Raw genomic sequence first — 21,308 nt, 5'->3', positions numbered from 1 at the left:
ATGACGAGGCTTTTCACAACGCTGGCACCAGACAGGTGCAGGAAGAGGGTGTGTGTGTATGTGTGAGGGACGACCTGATCATTATCAAATATGGCTGATATTTGTATCCTCCATAATGAGCCAAATTGTCCCTCCAGCCAACGCCAAGATGTAAATAATAGTCAGATAATGTGAAATGCCCTCCTATGATACAATATTAGGCGCCTTGCCTACAACAATGTGCGTTTGTGTGTGAGAAAGAGGGACACACACTGAGCATACTCTGATAAGCCTTGGAGGGAGACAACAATCTGCTGTCCCTGATTACCCCTGTAAAACCACTTGTATTCACTTGTGTGTGTGTGTGTGTGTGTGTGTGTCTGTACAAGCATGTCTGCCAAATAAATGTATAAACAGAAAGGACCAGGGTGTGCTGACAAACAAGGGGAGTGTAAATAAACCGGTGAATGGCATACTTGTCCTGTAGTTTCTTCCCTCGGTGACCGAGGCCAGGCTCGGTGCTGCTTCCTCTCCTTTTGGCTCTAAATCATTCAGTGCTGGAAGGCCTTTCAGGGGCCGCGGGAGCCCGGCCGTTTCATTACAATGGTTACAAAACCCCTGCTAATATATCCAAGCATGCAGGCCCTTCTCACTAGCACAACATGGCCCCCTGCCAAAGCAGCCCTCATGTAGCCTAGCTCGCCTACCACTGCAGGCATTCCTGCTCTGCTGCGCCTCGACCGACAGAGCGGCTGCTAATTCTGGACAACCTGCAGCCACACCGGCCTCGCTTGCACCGCCACGATCCAAACAACAAGGCAGCTATGTGATGAGTGTTGACCAATGACTTATTTTATCTGAAAACAAACCAAAAACACTTTCAGCACTAAGCGTTTAATGGAGATAAAATCCTAATTTAATGGTTTTACAATAGAACTTCTTTATTGCAATAAATATCGATAAAAAATAAATGCATACTTCATCACACAGAATGAGTTATTGTTGATGGCACAAAGAGGCCGCGAGACACTATAGATCACTTTCAGTACTGCTGAAGCAACAATTAATTAAACTCAAAACTCACCTTTTTAGAACTGCTTTTTAATGTGTGATTAATGTTGTGTGTTTTATATTTTAAAATGTCCTTGTTTATGATCATTTTAGCTGTGTTAAGTGTCTGGGTTTCTTTAAAAAGCGCTATATAAATAAAAGGTATTATTATTATTATAAAAATAATTTATCAAATGCCAAACATTCAAGGGTTTCAGCAGTGTTTAATAGTGGAGGCACCTCACCACACCTGAATCAACGACTGTGATCATTTACCGTTTACAGTTTCATTGAAAATATATATTCAACAGATTAATCAATAATGACAACAGTAAGTTGTAGCCATAAATAGTAGGGGGTTATAAACACTCCTGGAAAACCTCATTAAAATGTTCAGGATCAGATTCTCTACCAACTAAACTACAGATAACTCACTATAGACTAATGCTCTTCTCTCAAACAGCGACTTGACACACACACACACACTGCTATTTATCTTTTAATAACAATTTTAAATTCTATGCCCTCAATGTTGAGTCAATGTTTCCCTGTGGCATCGAAAATAGATATTGATATTTTTCAAGGTATTGTATCAAAGTTAGAAATTCCAGTATCGTGACAACACTACTATAGACAAAGTGAAATCAAGTCCCACCCACATCGGAGGGGAAAACAATTCATCGCCCTCCATTGACTTTGTATTGCGTGAAGGTGCCTCCTTGTGAATTTTGTCTGCTAGCAAACTACAGAAAAATGCCTTAAAGCTACTGTGTGGTGGGATGCACCACCAGCAGGGTAAAGAACCCAGAACTAACTAACTCATAAGCTGCCAAACCGAAATCATAATTGGTGTTTGCCACAGAGCTTATTTTCTGCAATAATCCAAAACCCAATAGAAAAATAACATTTTTGTCGAGGGAATCTGTGAAAATACGTCATCCCCACACCACTGTGACCTCCAATGCATACATGACCAATTAAGGATTATGCATTAGTGTACAGAGATAAAATCCTTTACACATCAACACAGAGACCAGAACAGTTGCAGCTGCTCTGGGGATGAAATGAAGAACAGAACAGAAGGAAGGAGCCATGAGAACACTATGTGACCCGAACTTCACATCTAGCGCCAAGCTGAGGAATCTGCTCTGGTTTTGAAGTGCTGCTCTCACAATGCTGCTCCTCTGAGTTGTTGACTTCCTCCAGGCCCAACCGTGCAATCGTCAGCCGAGATTAGATTCCAGGTTTGAGCTCAGAGGCTTGAACTCTCCTGTAACTTTAGCAGCCGGGGCCAACTCTCAAACGCAGCAGCCAGCGTGACCAAAACAACCCCCAGAAATAGCTCTGATCCCATTCTGAGCGCTGGCCAAGTCAGATTCCCCAAACAGGCGCTAAAGAACAAGAGATTGGGAACACACCACGCTCACCACCCCCAAAGTCCATCAATCATTATTCTCCATACAAATAGAGCATTCAGATGGACAAAAAGTCAGTCAATAGGCAGCACACGAGGAGTCTGGAGTGTATCCGGTGAGGGAAAAGAAGCAGCCAGCCGAACAGAGGAAAGCTATAGTCGCAGAGAGTCATCTATATCTGCACTGCTTCATTAATTCAGCAGGCGCTCTTATTCGTGCTCAATCAACGAAGGGCCTGTCAAGTCTTTAGCCCTGCAGATAAAGTGGAGTCTGTATGGGCTCATATTTATGAAGAAAAGATGGGACTAAAATAGTGTTCAACACTGTGGCTGCACTCCCTGTGTTCTGTGCTTACATCAAAGACCATTATTTCCTAGGAGGCTTGGGCACATTTACAAAAATGTGGTGAGGCAGTTCATGATGTGGTATCCCAAACACACATACAGTAGATGCAGTAAAGATACAGCTCGCTGGCGGTAACAATGATACAACAAACACGTGTGTTTGGTGAGGTTTAGTCTGGTGAGGTTTAGTTTGGTGAGGTTTAGTTTGGTGAGGTTTAGTTTGGTGAGGTTTAGTTTGGTGCAGCAGTTCCTATTCTGCTATTTTTGGTACATGCCAGAGGTGTGGACTTGAGTCACATGACTGGACTCGAGTTAGACTCAAGTTACAAATTTGATGACGTTAGACTCAACTTGAAAAAGTATGCTATTTAAACAGTGTTTGCACGAAGACAATCAACTGCCCGGTACCGCAGGTAACTCCGAGAGCGTTTTGGAGAGATCCATTATTGATGTGTTTTGGAAGAGGATTCACTCGTGGGGGAAAAAAATATTTTTGGTGAATATTATTGGTACTAACATTTGACTATCTTATACTTAATTCCCCAGATCCACTTTGTTTTAACTAATCCGAGAGCATCCAATCAAGTTGCAGGAGAAAACCATGAAGAACTAATGTTACATTACTGAGCGCCAGTTACTCTGTTGTTAAAATGACATTACATTTGGTTAAGAGCGCATTATGACTTGTTTAGGACTCGAAAACTCAAAGTTTAGGACTTGGGACCTATCTGTCTTGACTTGGTCCCACCTGTGGTACACGTTTTCATGAAGCATTAAAAGACTAATGTTGAGTTGTTGTAAATGCAACACGCAAAACAACTGGTATGGCTTATATATAATATTACATTATTTCCCTTTTAAGGCGTACAGAAAACTGTCAGCTCATCAAATGTCTGGTATTTCAGTGAGCTGTAAAGGTCCAGTTTATCTGACAAATCAGTGGAAAATACACAAAAGGTTTCATAGAATTGTTGTTTTGGTAATTATCTATGTCCCCAAACAGGCCCAGTTTGACCCTGTAGTGTAGAGACGGGACACTGAATGCAGGGTGGAGGGAGCACCCACAGCAGGCGGTTGTCCTTTTCACTCCTGCCCACCATCCTCCAACCCTCCCAACCAGAGTGAATGGAGGAGGAGGAGTGCAGTGTCATACTGGAGCCAATACAAACTGAGTTAACAGCATCCGCAATACACACACAGCAATTTCTGTAGGTATAGGAGGTTTCTAACTAAAGCAATATTTTACCTTCCTACCATTCCTTTTGATTTTGCCCACTGCACCCACAACACACACAAACAACCAGTAATGAGCGTTTCTTCTTTGATGACACGTAGCCAGGCTTGTTGCTCTTTTTTTTTTGTTGCAGTGAAGAGTGGGATGGCGTCGCCAAACCCACAGGAATCAATTGCAAAGTCAACAGGCAGCAGAGAGGGAGGCAGTTCCGGAGCGGGAGGGAGCAGAAAAAAAAAACAACACTTCTCCCGCTTCTCATTTTCACAGCGGCCAGTCAGAGCACCAGTAAACCCACACTATCACAGACCTGCTACTCTCATTAAACAGGAGCTTATTACAGGATGTAGATGAGGTGCAGGTCTTTGAATGGTAGCAAGGATGGGAAATGAATCACCTTTTAAAAAAGGCTGATAACTCAGTGAACATTAAAAAAAGCCTCAGAAGCTCAGAACAAGTTAAAACTGCTGAGCAATCAACTCAAACCTGCTTACCCAACATGAAAAGGCCATAATGATAACAGGACATTTCATCCAGACTGCAAAATAGGACTGAAACCTATCAAAAGGTGCAGGCAGAAATACTCTAAATTGAATTAGCTCTGTGCGCTATGATTAGCGCCTTCCCAGTGCTGGTGCACTGAGACTCATTCAGGACTGGTTTAATCCTAATCCTACAAGGAGAGTATCTCAGGAGAGTTTCGCTGAGCCACATGTGATGTCAGAGAGAGCCAGGAGTTTGACGCCGGCCAGTCAATGAGGATCAAGGAGTTTATCAGCAGCCAATAAAACCTGCTGTGTCCTTGTCACAGGCAGGTTTGTTTTGGGAGCATCTCAAGAGGTTAAGAACGTTACACTCCACCAGATAAACCATTTCTTTATATAGACTAAAACTACAGCCTTAAGTATATTCTTTAATTTATAGGAACAGATCTCGACGACTTTTAACTTTTAAAACTATCATATTTCAGGGAGTAAATATATTTCCGAGCTCATTTCATGCCTTCATTCCTGCAGTAAAACTGTGGCTTTGAAGACTAAAAGCCAAAGTATTAGATTTCACTCAGCACACTCAAAACGATTCAGTCTCGCTTTGTGCTCCCACAACTAGAAATGGCTGTTGCGTGCCACAGAAAAGTGTTGTCAAAAGTTGTAATTATAGGCTCAGCTCGAGATGTGCCAATTGGTTCAAACTACCATGTTGCCACATCAGAGAGAACAAAAAGTCGGAAGTTAGAAAAAAACACACTGAGCTTATTAAGAGACAGGGAGCCGTGCGCTGGCTGTCATCATTACGCCGTCGCTGCGGACCAGAGTTGTCAACAATTTCCAAGCGCACGAGGAAATCAAAAAGTGCAGAGAGAGCACTCACAATTGGTTTGTGGTAACTCTGCAGGTGTGTGAAATTGTTTTTTGTATCTGCACACATGATAAGAGCAGCTTTAAAGGGCAAGCTTTCCAGGCGAGTGTTCTAAGAAGAACATTTAAGAAACACCAATTTACAGAGTTCACAGCCCTGTGTGAGCTGCTGTCACTAGTAAATGGATATTCTTTTCTCAGAGGAATGCCTGTTGAATTCCTCCTGGTTAATGTCTGTTTGAGTTTAACTAATGAGGGACACTGATATGGAGTGATATGATTAGACAGCCAAAGCTCCTGTCTGCTCCTATCAAACAGAACAGAACAAGAACAAACTGAGCTAGGATGGCTACATTTGTTATAGATTACAGGAGGAACGTTGGATTTTATACTCAGAAAAACTCTTAAACTTCGCACTTGAATACTTTATATATTTCTGAGTAGAGCTGTAGTAAGCCAGGAATTCCTTGCAGGTAAATAAGTCTGTTGATGCTTTGATTGGAAACATTTTCAGCAGCTGTAATTTGTGCTCAAAGTGTGCACAACCGCAAAAATCCGCTGAGAATGACTGGCTGAGAGACAAAACGCCAATTGGCCCTCGAGCATCGGCCCCAAAGAGACTGAATGGTTAAGTTGACAAAAAGCAGGAGGGGAAGTGCGAATGAGCGTAGGTGTGCATTCGTCTTTTTTTTGCCTTACCTGTGGCTCTGCTGGTGGAAGGCCCCCCCTCCTCCTGAGGTTTGCACGCGAGCATCTGTCTGTGCAGATGTAGTGCCTCTGTGGAATGTACAGCATTCCCCTGACTCCCATCTCCTGAACCGCCGACGCCGCCGCCTAGGCTTTCCCCGAGCGCCTCCGGCCCGACGGCGCTACCGCCGCCTCCCAGGTTCCTGCCACCGTGACCCGCATCCCCTCCCCTGCTGGGCCTCCTCTGGGACTCTGATCGAGGGGGAACCAGCAGCCGAACGGAGGGTCGGCGAGACATCTCCAGTTCATCGTCCTCGGGGATGGGGTTGTACCAGATCTCTCCTTCGTCGTCTGCGTCGTTCTCCTCGGCTGGGTCCACGCTCCGAGGGTGAGGAGACACCTTGGCCTGACCGACGGTAATCTAAATCAAGACAGAAGTTTCCTGATTAACTTTGAGGAAAAGACAAAAGCATGATGCCACCTGAACAGGAACGCACAGCGACCACTGTATTGAATCCCAAGTTTTTAAAGAAATTGTTTGACATTTTGGGAAATATGTTTATTTGCTTTCTTGACGGGAGTTAGATGAGAATTGATAACACTCATGTCTGTCAACGCATTGGTTCGTATGGTATCTTACGAAAAGTTAATCGTAGTTTTTTTGAGCTCACTGATTAACACATTATGTCGTGTTTGTTTGCTCCATTTATGAAGGACAATTTGTGGTGTTATGGTGGGATTCATCTGACACATAGGCTAACCTGAGGCAGGTGTAGGCGGGCCGGCCGTGATGGAGCTCCCCCTGAGGGTCTCAGGTGGTCTGGAGAGGGACTGGGAGGAGGTGGCGACTGATGGGAGCCCTCCTCCTCAGTTCCCAGCATTCCCTGCAGCTCGTCCTTGGCGCAGTGATTCTTCCCGAGGGAGCTCTGCTGCAGCCAATTGCGTTTCTTGGAGACGGTGATGGTGGTGAGCGGCGGCCGCCACGACGAAGACTCACTGGCCCTGCCCACCTCCCGGCCGTTAGCACAGGGGGTTTGGACATTCTCAATGAAAGCTGAGGGTGTGACGGGAAGAGAAAGCGTGTGAAAGTTACAACTTCTTGGCATAAAAGAGCAACTAATCATCATCATGATCATCATTTCAGTAATTATTGAACTGAAGTTAACGACTGAAAATGATGTTTAATCTCACAGACTATTCATGTCCTGTCAAGTTGAAGAAAACATCTGTATCAAGAAACCACAGGTGTAGAAACGCTCATTAGGCTTTATGGAGTTTTCCCCTCTGATCCCTCCTCTTATTCTTGTGTCTGCCTTTTAAAGTCAGGCCTTTGAGTCTTTATTTTGTCTCAATTGATTTTGATATGTTTTATAATGTTTTTTATGATCAAAGTCAAACTTTCAATCACACCACCGCAGTCCCCCTGGAGCACCTTCCCCTTTTTCTCCTCAGTGATTTCCCATTTCGGGAATATGTGGGCTTTGAATTCAAAAGAGATCACAGGGAGATGGAGGGATTGAGCACACACACATATCTTCCATCACAGCAACTTGGAAAAAAGAGCGAAAAAAAAACGCCGGCATTACAGCTGTGAAAATAGAGCAGAGAGGGAAGAGAAGGGGGTGACGATAACTACAGCTGGTGGCGATATGTGCAGTGAAAAAGGACAAATAATAGAGATGGTGACGTGGTCTCTTAATGTCCCCAAAGAGAGCATTAAAAGCATAGCTTTGAGTGTGTTGATGTGTTTGTGGATGTTTTCTTTTTCTCAATCAGATAGTAAGAATTTGTTTTTCCATCGAAATCAAAAAGCACCTTCGCAAATCACCTGGCGTGCTTTTATTTTCACAAGGTTTGATGAGAAGATGCAGCGAGAGAAAAACAACCTCTGAGCATGTGTGTGTGTGTGTGTGTGACGGGCAGGGTCTTGCACTAACATGTACAGCAGGCTCGTGTAAAAGACTGTTTTGATCCTCAGCGGCTCCCAGACGAGCCCCTCCACATGCTATAATGACAACTTCTCCTTTCCTCTAGGAAATGCATTTTCATGCACGCCACCAAATTATAGACCTGGGGAATATTTTCACTTTACGAAATCGAAATCCAACGGAGGGCATCCAGAATGTGCTTGTACGACTGTGCTATTAAAAAAGTGTGAATGAGTCAGAATAAACCCCGACGTCTTTGTGTTATTAATCCAGAGCAGTCCAAGAGAAGAGAACTGAAGTACATTAAAACAATCACATGGTTTCAAATTACATAACTCCTACTCAGTGGATTGAGACTAAGGTATTTTTTTTGCTTGGTTGCTCTTATTGACAAAGCGGCAGAGAGAGAGAGCAGAGGTCTCCACTGGGATTTACTTTTCCCTGGAAGTCAACCAGCCTCTCCGAACTCTGCTATCCTGTGATCTACAATAAGGCTACTTTATAAAGCACCTCGATAATCACCGCCATCTCCAATGCCTCAATAATCCCATAAACACCAACTATGGAGTTCCTCTCATTACAACAAAAACAACTTTATTTATCTTCTTGCTGCCTGACTCTTTCCTCCACTTGAGAAATATGCCAAGTATGATATAAAGTGGGATGAAATTGCTTCTGTTAGGGATGCCATTCCTCTGCGTTCCAGCCGGTTATATAAGAGTACATAAAACAGCTTTCAGTGGCAAGAACAGAGTCCACTTATAAAGCTAATCTCCTCAGTGAAAAAAAACAACGAACGACAAGAACACAACCAGTCACAGCCCCTCCGTCGTCCATTTCATTTGAATTCAAACAGACCTCCACGCTACCTTGATATAAAGCACATCATTAAGTACTTCTTCCTTTCTGCTCTGTTTAATTTAAGGAAGGTTTCCAGCCAGAAACGTGAGCCAACAGTGTGTTTGCATTAGCCTGGCTTATGTTGTGTTTGAGGGCCTGGAGCTTTAACATGTGCCGACTGCAGAGTGCAGTATGCTTCTGCTGCTCTACTGAGTCCCATGAGTTGATGTGTAGGCCCAAACTGGCAGGCTGTAATGATCTGCTGTGTTGGTTTGTTTTCAGCTGTTCTGGCCTGCAGTTCCTTGTTGTAACCCTTTAAACTCTGTCTACAGCCAATGTTTTCACTCAGATTTGAATCTACATGAGGAGAAAACTACAGAAAAGTACATCACAATAGTAATTAGACATTTTTGTACACTAGCCTTGTCATTTACAAAAAAAGCACAGACACTAAAGAAGCTAAAAATTTTAATTTAAGAGGTAGAAGTTTGTTTTACGCACTAATCAAGAAATTAACTATCACACACTTGATGGATGGAGAAGAATTAAATAAGTTGTAGGAAAAAGACAAAGAAGAGGAGAGAGAGGAAAGATTTTTAAGACCAAGACGGATCCAAAAACTGCGGACTCCTGCCGCCCGCCAACGCTCGACCTGGTAACGTGAGACTAAAGAGAGGTGAGATGGTTGTGCATGGAGCTGTTGTCAGCGTGCCATCTTCTTTAAGGGGTCTTTCATAACTGGAAGAGGAAGCGTGTTCTGACACGAGCAGCATTCCAGACCACAGCTCCAGATTTACAGCCTTGCCGCCGTCTCCTTTCACGGGAGCAACACCTTCCCCGAAGCAACGGCAGGACACTGGTTCGACTTAATGAGTGAGATTTCAGCCATTTTCACCGTGACAACACTGTCCAGCTCCTCTCAACTTCTGACATCAGCATTTCCCCCCCTTAACTGCCTTTGATACGAAAAGCTATTTATGATTGTAGCAGATGAAACAGATAATGGAAGTCTGCTTTTCTTAAAAATAATCTTTAAACTACAATAATATATAGTTAGAGAGGAGAACTGTTTTTACAAGATAAGCGGTGTCTTAAGGTGTTAACTGAAATAGTTAAAATTACATTTTCTTAGACACTTAGAGGCAAAGACACAGAATTAAAGCTAATCAGTCGTTTTAGTCTTTGTCAACTAAGATTTCATGAGTCGATTATGCTTTTTTCATGCTGAATGAATTATTTCCAAGAAACGTATAAGCACATCTCTGGTAAACACAAGATTTAAAGTGGAGCTTTGTGGAGAAACTCCGTTTTACAGCTCTGTCGATTAAATCAACTAATCGATTAGTCGACAAAATTGTATGAATGTTAGTCAACTAAGAATTTCTTTGGTCGAGGACAGCCGTACAAAAATTACAAAACATTGAAGCAAAAGATGAACATTTAAAAGATATAAATTAGTTTGTTTGGAACAATGAAGATAAAGAGCTACAATGATAAGTTGATTAATCTATTAGCTGATCATCAGAAAAACACCTATTTTGATAATCGATCAATAGTTTAATAGTTTATAACAAAAATGTCTCCGTGTTGAGGTTGCTTCTTTGTCTTTAATGATAATAAACAGATTTAATATTTGAGGGTTTTGGACGAAACAAGCATTTTGAAGACCTCACCTCAGGCTTTAGGACATTGTGATCAACATTTTACATAATTTTCTCGCAGTCTCAAGATCAGACAACTAATTGATTAATAGAGAAAGTAATCTGCAGATTAATTGATAATGAAAATTGTTAGTTGCAGCCCTAAGTGTTTGTTTGTTGGTGAAAACCAGCAGAGTTCCCTGTTACAGAAGAACTTTTTGGAGACCTTTAAAAAGGTGACTCTTTTATTAGCTTGAATTTTCATTTATGCCTACTAGTATGCTACCACATACGAGATAGCTTTCCAGGAATTAAAAGAAAGAAAACAGCTTTGGTTGTTATTTGGAGTGAGAGACCGATGACCATCACAAGTACGTACTGACCTCCTATAAACACAATGCACAGCCTGCCTCCCATGTGCTGCAATGGCATGAAGACGATGCGTTCAGGGCACCCCTGACCTGAAGGTAACAGATGGCCAGAGCGCATAATACAAGGGTGCACGTCTGTGTGAGAACATAAAGAGAAAAAGAGGGCGAGAGGTGGATGGGGAGGAGCGATGTGGGTTTGTCTGAGGTGCTGAAAGGAATGCAAACATATAAAGAAAAAGCGTATTTCCTGGTTGTGCTGGTGTGAACCTGTGCCACGTGAGCCTGACAGTAAACCCAATTATATTCATGTCTTAATCTTCAGCATCTTTCTCTCTTCCAAGACAAAACACTAGATCCACTTTCCCATAGGCTTTTCTTTTATTTCCTGAATTCCTATTGCTTCATGGAGGCTCCTCTTTTGATAAGTGCTAAACACACACCAGCTAGTTTTCTCCTTCATACAGACAACACTTTGTTGTGTATACAGAGTTTCAGGCTCCCCCCTTCAGAAGGAATCTTTTGCTGTGTGCCATACATTCCTGTTGACGCTCATTCATATGGTAATGAGGATTCTTCTCAGTGTAGATTTTTTTCTTTTTACATCAACGCAGGGCTGAGATCATCCAGGGTTGCATCACATGTCAACACTTGTATCCCGGTGAGGCGTCCTGGCAGCCTGCTAACGCTAATTCCACTTCCTCCTCCATACGTTGGCTTGAAACCCAATTTCTTTTCAATGTCGCAGCTCTTTCAGTGACACTTCTGTCTTGTCTCATTGTTTCTGTTTAAAAAACTGATAAAAATACTTCAGGGGAGGGACATAGACTCACACTGTGACCCAGTTAGGTACAAAACACTGATATAAGTAAGACAAGATATTAAACCACCTGATAAATGCAATCCAGTTACTTTTAATGATAATCAATCATTTAAAATTGCTAGTTTGCCCCACGCTCTTTATAGACTCCATCACGTGACTCATTCATCTCATAAACCATCCTAGTATGAACCCTGATGCCCCTAGTTTCTCACCCAACACCTGATCTGTCTTAAGAGCTACCTTCCTCCATAAATCTGTCCAACGCACCAGACAAGATAAATTTATGTGAAAAAAACAACAACTCTGCAGCTCAGGTTTTTGGCACGAGGCAGAAAACCAAACGCCACATCGTTCTGACATGACTTGACAGCAGTCAAGCAGGATTATATTACACCTGAACTCTCCTGTCTCACTCTGTGGATTTATATCTACTGAGCAAGCAAGAATTAATATAATCACAATGTTGAGCAATACTGCACTGTGTGCCTAATCTTTGCTTCATATTTGATGTGATATCTTTAAAAGATGAGTTCAACATTTTTGGGAAATGTGCCTGCTTACTTGCCGAGATTTAGATGACAAGACTGATACCTCGCTCCTGCATGTCTGTAGGTAAATATGAAGCGATAACCAGCAGCCGGTTAGCTTCGCTTAGCACAAAAACTGGAAAACTGAGGGAAACAGCTAACATGGGTCTGTCCAAAGATAACCACATCTGCCTACCAGTTCCTCTAAAGCTCGCTGATTAACACGTCATATCTCATTTGTTTAATTAAAACGACACGTTGTGGAGCGGAGACTCCGGGAAGTCACCGCTCCATGCTAGCAAGTAGTCTGGCACACGACTCTTTGTAAAACCATAACTTGTCAATTTCAAACTTTGGTTTTTGTACGAGTTAAACAAACAAGATATAACCATAGACTGTGTATATAAGACGTGGACATAGTCACCGTGACATCACCCATTGGTATTATGGACTGACGCTTTGAAACCTAAAGTTTTAGGCAACCAAAAAGGTTATAATTCAATTTTCATGAACCGAAAACACACTGTGAAAGTGACCTGTCAATCACAAGGTAGCCATGCCCTAAAGCCTACCCTGCTTTATAGTCTATTTGACTCTAAATAGGACCATAGTTTACTAAATGAACATCATGCTGTATTGAAGAAGACTTGAAACTAGCGATTGAGACCATAAACTCATGTTTACAATGTTTACTGAGGTAATAAACCAAGTGAGAAGTAGGGTCATTTTCTCATACACTTCTATACAATCAGACTTCTTTTTGCAACCAGAGGAGTCGCCCCCTGCTGGCTGTTAGAAAGAATGCAAGTTTAAGGCACTTCTGCATTGGCTTCACTTTTCAGACCTAGAGGATGGCCACCAGATAAAACATGTTAATTACCGAGCTTTAAACATATTTTTGTATTTTGGACAGTCAAGCCAGCTTTGTCTTTATTGCTAAGCTGAGCTAACTAGCGAGTGATATGGATCTTCTCATCTAACTTTACAACATTTGGGGAAATTAGCTTATTTTCTTTCTGGTAAACTATTCTTCTAAATGCTGTTTTTGGGAGACACAAAAACCTTTTTTTACTTTTTTCTTCTCTGCTCCATGGTGGTCAGTATTCCTAGACATGTAAACAGGGTATGATTTCCCTCTTCGTTAAAAGAGTTAAAAAAAGAAGAAATAAAAGACATAAATATCTGCCTCCCGGGAGAGGATCTCGTACTCCTCTGTTTGTGGTGTCTATGGCTCAGTCTCAACACCAGCTTTGACTGACATACCACTCCTGAGTTCAGGTCTGGCCAAAACATGAAGCCTGGATACTGCCTGCCTGCCGGCAAGCCAATCCTCTGCCACAGCACAACACAACAAAACTATAAATCCTCTGGCTGCAACTACAAACACGCATGCACACACCGGAGATGTGAATATGCATGCTTGTGTGCACAATATCCCTCACCCACACATATGCATATAAAGTGGCACACTCATCTGTGGGTGATAATCGACATGATCTTTTTTAACACAGTAATTAAAGGACAAGTCAGAACAGAAATAAATTAGCTGCAGTCTAATTAAGCCAATATTTTTGTCCTATGACTTCACAGAGAACTTAATTTCCAGAGAACTCAGGGGGAGGAACAGGACTATTTTTAGAAATGTTATAAATATTTGCATAAATTTAGAATTGAGCCATAAACTCAATAAAGAGTTTCAAGCCAAGACAAGCAATTCACTGGAGAGCTTTGGCATTTCTTTTTCTTTTTTTTTTTAAATGGCTCTTTGTGAGGCGCTGAGAGGCCCACAGGGGCAAGATAAGCCCAGAGCTGACCTTAATAAATGCTTAATCGCCCTTCATTTTGTTCATTCATGGCGATGAATTAAGTGACACAACGCAAACAAGTTAAACAACGGGAATGGCATCCTAAATATTCAATCCAGAGTCGCTTTAAAATGCATGTTACCAGGGAGCTGTCCGGAGCAAACGACTGGGGAGGAAGGCAACATGACAGCCCAACCCCCCCTACACACTAAAACACACGCACACACTCACACACACACACACACACCGCTACCACAGAGGATAACTGCAGTGGCTTCTCTCCTGCTTTGGATTCCTCTGGCCACAGCTGTGGAAAAGTTCAGTGGGGACAGAGAAGGAAACGCTGAGCAAAATGGGGAAAAAATGAGAATCAAGGGGGCGAAAGAGACCTTGGAAACTAATATCAAGAAGAGCCCCGTCTTTATTTGAACTAAAACACAGCAGAGGAAAGAGTTTGAGTTGTAAAAGATGGAGCTACGTTGAGCCATCAGTGGCTGGAAGTCAAACACAGAGGCCTTCTTCCGCTCAGCAGCCTCGGAGATCACACTCTTCTATTTCTAGCAGCACAGCACACTGACAGTCAACAACAGCCTGGCAAGTCATCTATTTACTCTGGAGAACACTGTCAGAACACACCGTACAAACAAACACTTACAAAACTATGAGTGACTGAATAAAAAGATTATGTGTTTTTGATCCATACAAAGCGATTTCCACATCATGTGCAACAACAAATATCAATTGATAGTTTACCACACAGGCAGTATCCGAATCCTGTGATTAAACTGGCAAACTGCCTTGTTTGCAGTCAGTTCAGGTCAGCACGGACAAAATATGCAATTCATGTAGTAAAACTATGCACTACACGCAGTAAAATGATAACTTGTATGCAAAATGTGCAACCAGTGTTATGTACTGTAGGTTACCGTCACTGCAAGGTTAACCCGACCCGCCAGATGGTTTGTTTCACAGAACCATCTGAGAAGCCTTCTTTGGAAACTGTTTGGTAAAGTGCAGGCACTTTAAAAAAATACCTGGCAGGTGATTGGATGAACTATCTGTCAATCAAACTCTTGCTGAAGCCAGTCAGGAGAAGAGCGAAAACCTTTTTTCCAGCGAGAAAAGCCTTCAGTGCCGTTCTTTGCTTTTCTTTCAATGAAAAAAAATGCTCTCCAGTTCTGATATAACTGAGGCTATAGCAGCATCCACGCTAACCTCTTCAGGAGCCGGCATTGTTGTTTAGAACGAACTGTCGCCTCTCTGTGTTGTCTCACACACACCTAAGCCACACCAGTAGCTCGTAGGACGCTGATTGGTCCGTGGTCTGGCTTGCCGGACAAAAACGCATTACTTGAAACATAACTAGATGGATTTTCGTGTGATATGTGATCCCGCGATTCTCGTGTTATCTTGTGACATCGAATCCGACTGCCATGCAAGGTAAGTGCAAAGCATCACTTTTGTAAATGCAGTTAAAAGTATGTATAATAAGTGGGTAAATGGAGCTTGTGGTGAGATTATTTTCAGTTTCAGTCTCAACTTTTAAGCCAACATGGACGAGAAGTATTGGACAAACTCCATCTGCTGAGGAAACTTGGTGGTAATGATTGAAAACTCCAGAAGAGCTACTAAATGGCCTTTGTGGGGGAGATTATTTTGCCAACTGAGTAAAGTTAGACCAATGTACATCCCACTTAATCCCTGACTATCTCACATTTGAGTTGCATTTTGAACACTTGAACAAACTCATTTGGTATAACATGATGTCACCTGTTGCTGTCAATGGTTTCATGATACAGATGTTTTCCTGTTTTTGCACCACATCACAAACACAGAAAAATCATTTGACATTTTGTATATAATCAAAAGTCATTCACACACAAACCAACCCACCACCATGAAACACACCAACATGAAACACACCACCGCAGCTAGCAGAGGAGAGAGGGAGTTAGTTGTTACTGAACTACACCGTGAGTGATCCGGCCTACAAACCTGATGTGCTGATTAATTCAGTGTTAAAATGCACCTAAATTAGTGTGAAGGACAGAACCCGCCACCGGTTAGAGAATCATAAAAAGGAAAGCAAAGGAGGTCTCGTCCCTTTGCTTTGCATCCAGAAGAGGAGGAGGAGGAGGAGTGCAGGGTGAACCGCCACCAGACGGAGTTTACTATGAGTGGAGGAGGATGACAATAATCAGACGGGAGGAAGGAGGGTGAGATATCTCTCTGATTTAGAGGATCCACGGGAGTTGAGGCCACTCCGTGTAGCCTTCCTACCTGGTGGTGACTTGGCCTTGACAGATTTAACCCCTCGGCTGGATGTCTGGACCTCCGGTTTACACGCACCGAGGTTACCCTGTGGACAGGGCCGGTGGTCCTGACTTTGGCCTCCGCCGTGGGGCAAAGACGAGCCCTCGATGCGCTGCTTCATCTCGGAGGACAACAAACGGCCCTTGTGCATCCACTCTTGCATCTTGTTGACGGTGACGCCGTGCCCCTTGTTGACAGAGCGTGCTCGGACGCCAGTCAGCTCCTGCTTGTTGTTGTCGTGACCCCGATTTGTCGATGCGTCGGCGTTGCTGTCCGAAGAACCTGTAAGGCTGTTGACTGAGCCGCCGCTCTCGTTGAACTGCCCGCCACGGTCTTCGTCACCGCCAGCATCTTGTAGCAGCTCATCACTGCTGATGGCGTTGTAAAGCACCTGCGGTTCTGACAGCTCCCTCACTCCTGTAGCTTTAAACCCTTCAGCCTCTGTGGCCCCTTTATCACCACTGAGGTCTTGACTTCCAGGTGCCTGAACACAGAGTGAGGGTCCACCTGCGTACCTGATAGCTCCCTCACTGGCAGAGCGCCGTAATGTGGGTCTCATCTTGGTCAAGGACAGGTTCACCGCACTCTTACTAATCAGCCCGCCTTTGAGGCCTGACTCAAGGTTCCCACTGAGGCAAAGCAGCAGTGAGTCAGTGTCAGACACCTGCTGAGCGCTGTGGTCGCCTCCCGAGGACCATGAGTCACTGTCCATGTTTTTGGCGGACAACCTGGAGCACAGGCTGTCCCTGGAGTGGCTACTGCAGGAGGAGGTGGCCTGCTGCTCAGTTAAACCTCCACTAATCTGCTGGACATCCAGGTTGATATCATTCATAGCATTGATAAGAAGGTAGTAAGCTTCTTTCAGCTGGCTCCTAAGCCTGTCTGTTTCCTGGGCGCTGTTGTTACCATCATCCAGCTGACCTTTATCCTGACCCGGCTGCTCTGCAACCTCTGCTCTGTCACCATCATCACTTTTTGTTCTTAAACTTTCATAAAAAGGCAGAATTTCGTTATCATAATAATCCTCATCTTCGCTATCTAACGGGTATCTAATTAGTGACCCCTCTGGGACGCACAGGGATGCCACGTTAATGTCGCATATGTCTAACTCCGTGGGGAAAAAGGTCCCTCTGACGTCCCCTGCATACTCAGCAGGCTCGTAACTCTCCACGTTTCTGATCACAATGTTTTCTTCTGAGGCGCAGTTTGGATGCACGTGTGCCGCGCAATCTGGCGAGTGTGCCTCCAAAGTTCGGTTGTTGTCACAACTCCAGTTGGCGTTGTTGTGTTCATGGACACTACAGTCTCTATGGACGGTCTCTGCTGCCATGTGCCGGGAGTGTCCTCCTCCGTCTCTGGGCTCATCACTATCAGCGGTAGTAGGAGCCGGGCCCTCTGGTGGTTTACCGACCCCTGTGTGCGGCTCTCGGTACAAAACGTGATTTGAATTGTCCCCAAACCCGATTGAGTCGCCGACGCTGCGCTGGCGCGGCACCGACACGAAGAAGTGTTTTTTCTGGACATGCAGTCCTCCAAGTGGGACCCCCGCAGATAAGGTGATTTTGCCAGCGGATCTGAGTCCCCTATCACTCTCTTCCCCCCCAAACTGCACCTCGCTTTGAAGTGGGACCCCCTGGAGCTGCTCGTGAACCCTGCCCCCCCTGACCCCTCTACTGCTGCTGCTGCGCCCCTGGAGCCGCCGTGCGCCAACTACGGACACCTCCGCTGCGCAACAACAACTCTCCTGCGGGACTATCACAGTTTGCACCATCGCTCCGTCAACACAATTCTCGTACGTACTCATTCTCTCCTCCAGCAGCCCTGCTGTGAGCAACACTACCGGGCGAGCCTCCTCGGAGTCGGAGTCTCGCTGCGTTTGCACAACTTTTTCTTTACCTTCTCGGCCACCATTCACCGCCGCAGACGCAGCAGGAGAGCCGTATCCACCACCGCCGGCCGTCGCTCCTTTCTTGGATTTCTTCCCCCGGAGTTTCGCTAGTAAAGTCCTCCGCAGAGGATCAGCCATTCCTTTCCTTTGCCTCCCCCCCCACCCCCCTCCCAGTTAAATTCCTCCCCGGGTTTTCTTTCAGCACGCTGGCTCCAGAAGAGAAGAAGGGCCGAGTGGGTTCTCCTCGCTCGCCGCGCTCAAAGCTCGCCGGGCGGACGGGCTCCTCTCCATTCTCCGCTGTCACCTCTCCGCTCTGGCGCCTCACTCACTCACTGCTGGCTCTCTCTCTCTGCTCAACTGCACCACCTCTCTCTCTCTCTCTCTCTCTCTGCTCCACACACTTTGCCCTCCTCCCTCTCTCCCTCCCTCTTTTCTCCCTCTCTTCCTTTCTCTCTAGCGCCTCACCTTCCCCTCATGTTTGCAGCTCAGATATTTGGCATATTTCCCTGGCTCAAAGTTCAGGGACCTTGCAGAGAAATTGTATTCGGAAAAAAAATGTCTCTTTAAAACCACCGAATATCCAACTGGTTAATGCTTGTCACAGCAAATTTTCCTAATTGAAAAATTGAAATTAGGAAATATTGGCATTTGAGATTGAAAATGACTTCTAATGTAGATCTAGGTCTAATACAGTTTTTCTCGATTGTTTACACACATTTTCTGAAAGCATGCCTCATACTCTCAGAACTCTACACACAAATCAAAAAACACACACACAATGGGCAAAACCCCTCAATTCTCCTGCAAAATGAAACTTTACATTCAAATCAATGTTATTTCTTCTCAAAATGGTATTTTGTTTTCAAATGACACACACAAACCATCATATGAATAGACATTTATAAGAACCAGTTGAACACTGATGTGCTCAATGTAAAACACTATGATGAATGGAAAACACTTCTTCTCCATTCATCATAATGACTTAGGCCTTTTTTTTGTTCAGTGTTACACTTACTACACACAGTACATACATAAGTGTGAAATAATTTAGAATATTGTTTTTATACTCAGAACACACATATACACGGTAACAAATATATTTTATTTTCCCCATAAAAACAATGTACACAGTGTACATCCCAACCAACACAAAGTTGCACATACAGTGGTCTACATACAAAACAACAGAAGAATTTACTGTATACAGTTACAGTAAAAAAAACTATGCTGCATCCTCTCTTCTGTTTCGGTCTGGCCACAGCACCTCATCCACATCACAAGCAATGTTTTCCCTGGCCAAGCAGCGGGGAAAATATCGCTTAGCATGTTGAATCCAGCCATGAAAAGCATCAACTGATTGCTAATTGTTACACTGTGTGACAGGTGTTTGCCCATGTGATGAGTCAGTGTGCATAGTAGGGCAATTGACTTTAGAATTTTGAATGACAGTGTGTTCCTTTTGAAAACGAGATTTTCTTCATGAAAATTGTGCCAAATGCAGAGAATTGTGTGTAGTGTTTTGAAAAAAGTGTGTTTTAGAACTGCAATTTGAGTGTAAAGCAGGAATTGTGCTTGTAGTTTAGCGGAATTGGTTCAGGGGGTTGGTGCATGAGTTACATGTTGTGGTCATTGTGTGTCAAGTACCAGTATTTGTGTGTAAACAATTGAGAAAAACTGTAAAAAGAAATGATTATCAATTAACTTATATAGTTTATAGTTTACTTATAGATTAGTTTTAAGCCATGAATAATAACTTTGGGGTTGCCAGGTTGTGTAATATTTTATTTTGAAGTATTTATATTTTACTCAGGTAAAAGATCTCAATACTTCTTGCACCACTGATGTAATTAAGGCCCGCCAAATAGATTATTTTCATTATTGATTATTCTGCTGATTATTTTCTCTCAAATAAGATTATGGTTTTGTCTATAGTGAAACATTCCCATTATGATTTCCCAGAATCCAAATGTCTTGTTTTGTATGACTGACCTCACCTCATCTTCCCCTCATGTTTGCAGCTCAGATATTTGGCATATTTCCCTGGCTCAAAGTTCAGGGACCTTGCAGAGAAATTGTATTCGGAAAAAAAATGTCTCTTTAAAACCACCGAATATCCAACTGGTTAATGCTGGTCACAGCAAATTTTCCTAATTGAAAAATTGAAATTAGGAAATATTGGCATTTGAGATTGAAAATGACTTCTAATGTAGATCTAGGTCTAATACAGTTTTTCTCGATTGTTTACACACATTTTCTGAAAGCATGCCTCATACTCTCAGAAGTCTACACACAAATCAAAAAACACACACACAATGAGCAAAACCCCTCAATTCTCCTGCAAAATGAAACTTTACATTCAAAACAATGTTATTTCTTCTCAAAATGGTATTTTGTTTTCAAATGACACACACAAACCATCATATGAACAGACATTTATAAGAACCAGTTGAACACTGATGTGCTCAATGTAAAACACTATGATGAATGGAAAACACTTCTTCTCCATTCATCATAATGACTTAGGCCTTTTTTTTGTTCAGTGTTACACTTACTACAGACAGTACATACATCAGTGTGTTGTAAAATATTTTAGAATATTGTTTTTATACTCAGAACACACAAATACACGGTAACAAATATATTTTATTTTCCCCACAAAAACAATGTACACAGTGTACATCCCAACCAACACAAAGTTGCACATACAGTGGTCTACATACAAAACAACAGAGGAATTTACTGTATACAGTTACAGTAAAAAAAACTATGCTTCATCCTCTCTTCTGTTTCGGTCTGGCCACAGCACCTCATCCACATCACAAGCAATGTTTTCCCTGGCCAAGCAGCGGGGGAAATATCGCTTAGCATGTCGAATCCAGCCATGAAAAGCATCAACTGATTGCTAATTGTAACACTGTGTGACAGGTGTTTGCCCATGTGATGAGTCAGTGTGCATAGTAGGGCAATTGGCTTTAGAATTTTGATTGACAGTGTGTTCCTTGTGAAAACAAGATTTTCTTCATGAAAATTGTGCCAAATGCAGAGAATTGTGTGTAGTGTTTTGAAAAAAGTGTGTTTTAGAACTGCAATTTGAGTGTAAAGCAGGAAT

At 43.2% G+C, this 21,308-nt stretch overlaps 1 protein-coding gene across 3 annotated transcripts in view; it reads right to left on the bottom strand.

Annotated features, from left to right (window-relative positions):
- syde2 (synapse defective 1, Rho GTPase, homolog 2 (C. elegans)) overlaps positions 1–18,562 on the bottom strand; it is a 48,212-nt gene extending 29,650 nt beyond the window's left edge. The window contains exons 1-3 of one of the 3 annotated variants that reach the window (XM_037769308.1): positions 16,276–18,562; positions 6,826–7,118; positions 6,077–6,485 (exon numbers count right to left, since the gene is read on the bottom strand). In XM_037769308.1, coding sequence (XP_037625236.1) covers positions 6,077–6,485; positions 6,826–7,118; positions 16,276–18,334 — 2,761 coding nt within the window. In that variant the 5' untranslated portion in view covers positions 18,335–18,562. The remainder of the gene's footprint in view (positions 1–6,076; positions 6,486–6,825; positions 7,119–16,275) is intronic. The other 2 variants (XM_037769307.1, XM_037769309.1) reach the window with 2 other exon arrangements.
- Between the last annotated feature and the right edge of the window lie 2,746 nt (positions 18,563–21,308).

The sequence above is a fragment of the Sebastes umbrosus genome, chromosome 5 (assembly GCF_015220745.1).
Source record: "Sebastes umbrosus isolate fSebUmb1 chromosome 5, fSebUmb1.pri, whole genome shotgun sequence".
NCBI classification, from domain to species: domain Eukaryota; kingdom Metazoa; phylum Chordata; class Actinopteri; order Perciformes; family Sebastidae; genus Sebastes; species Sebastes umbrosus.
This window is presented reverse-complemented; position numbering and strand designations above follow the sequence as displayed.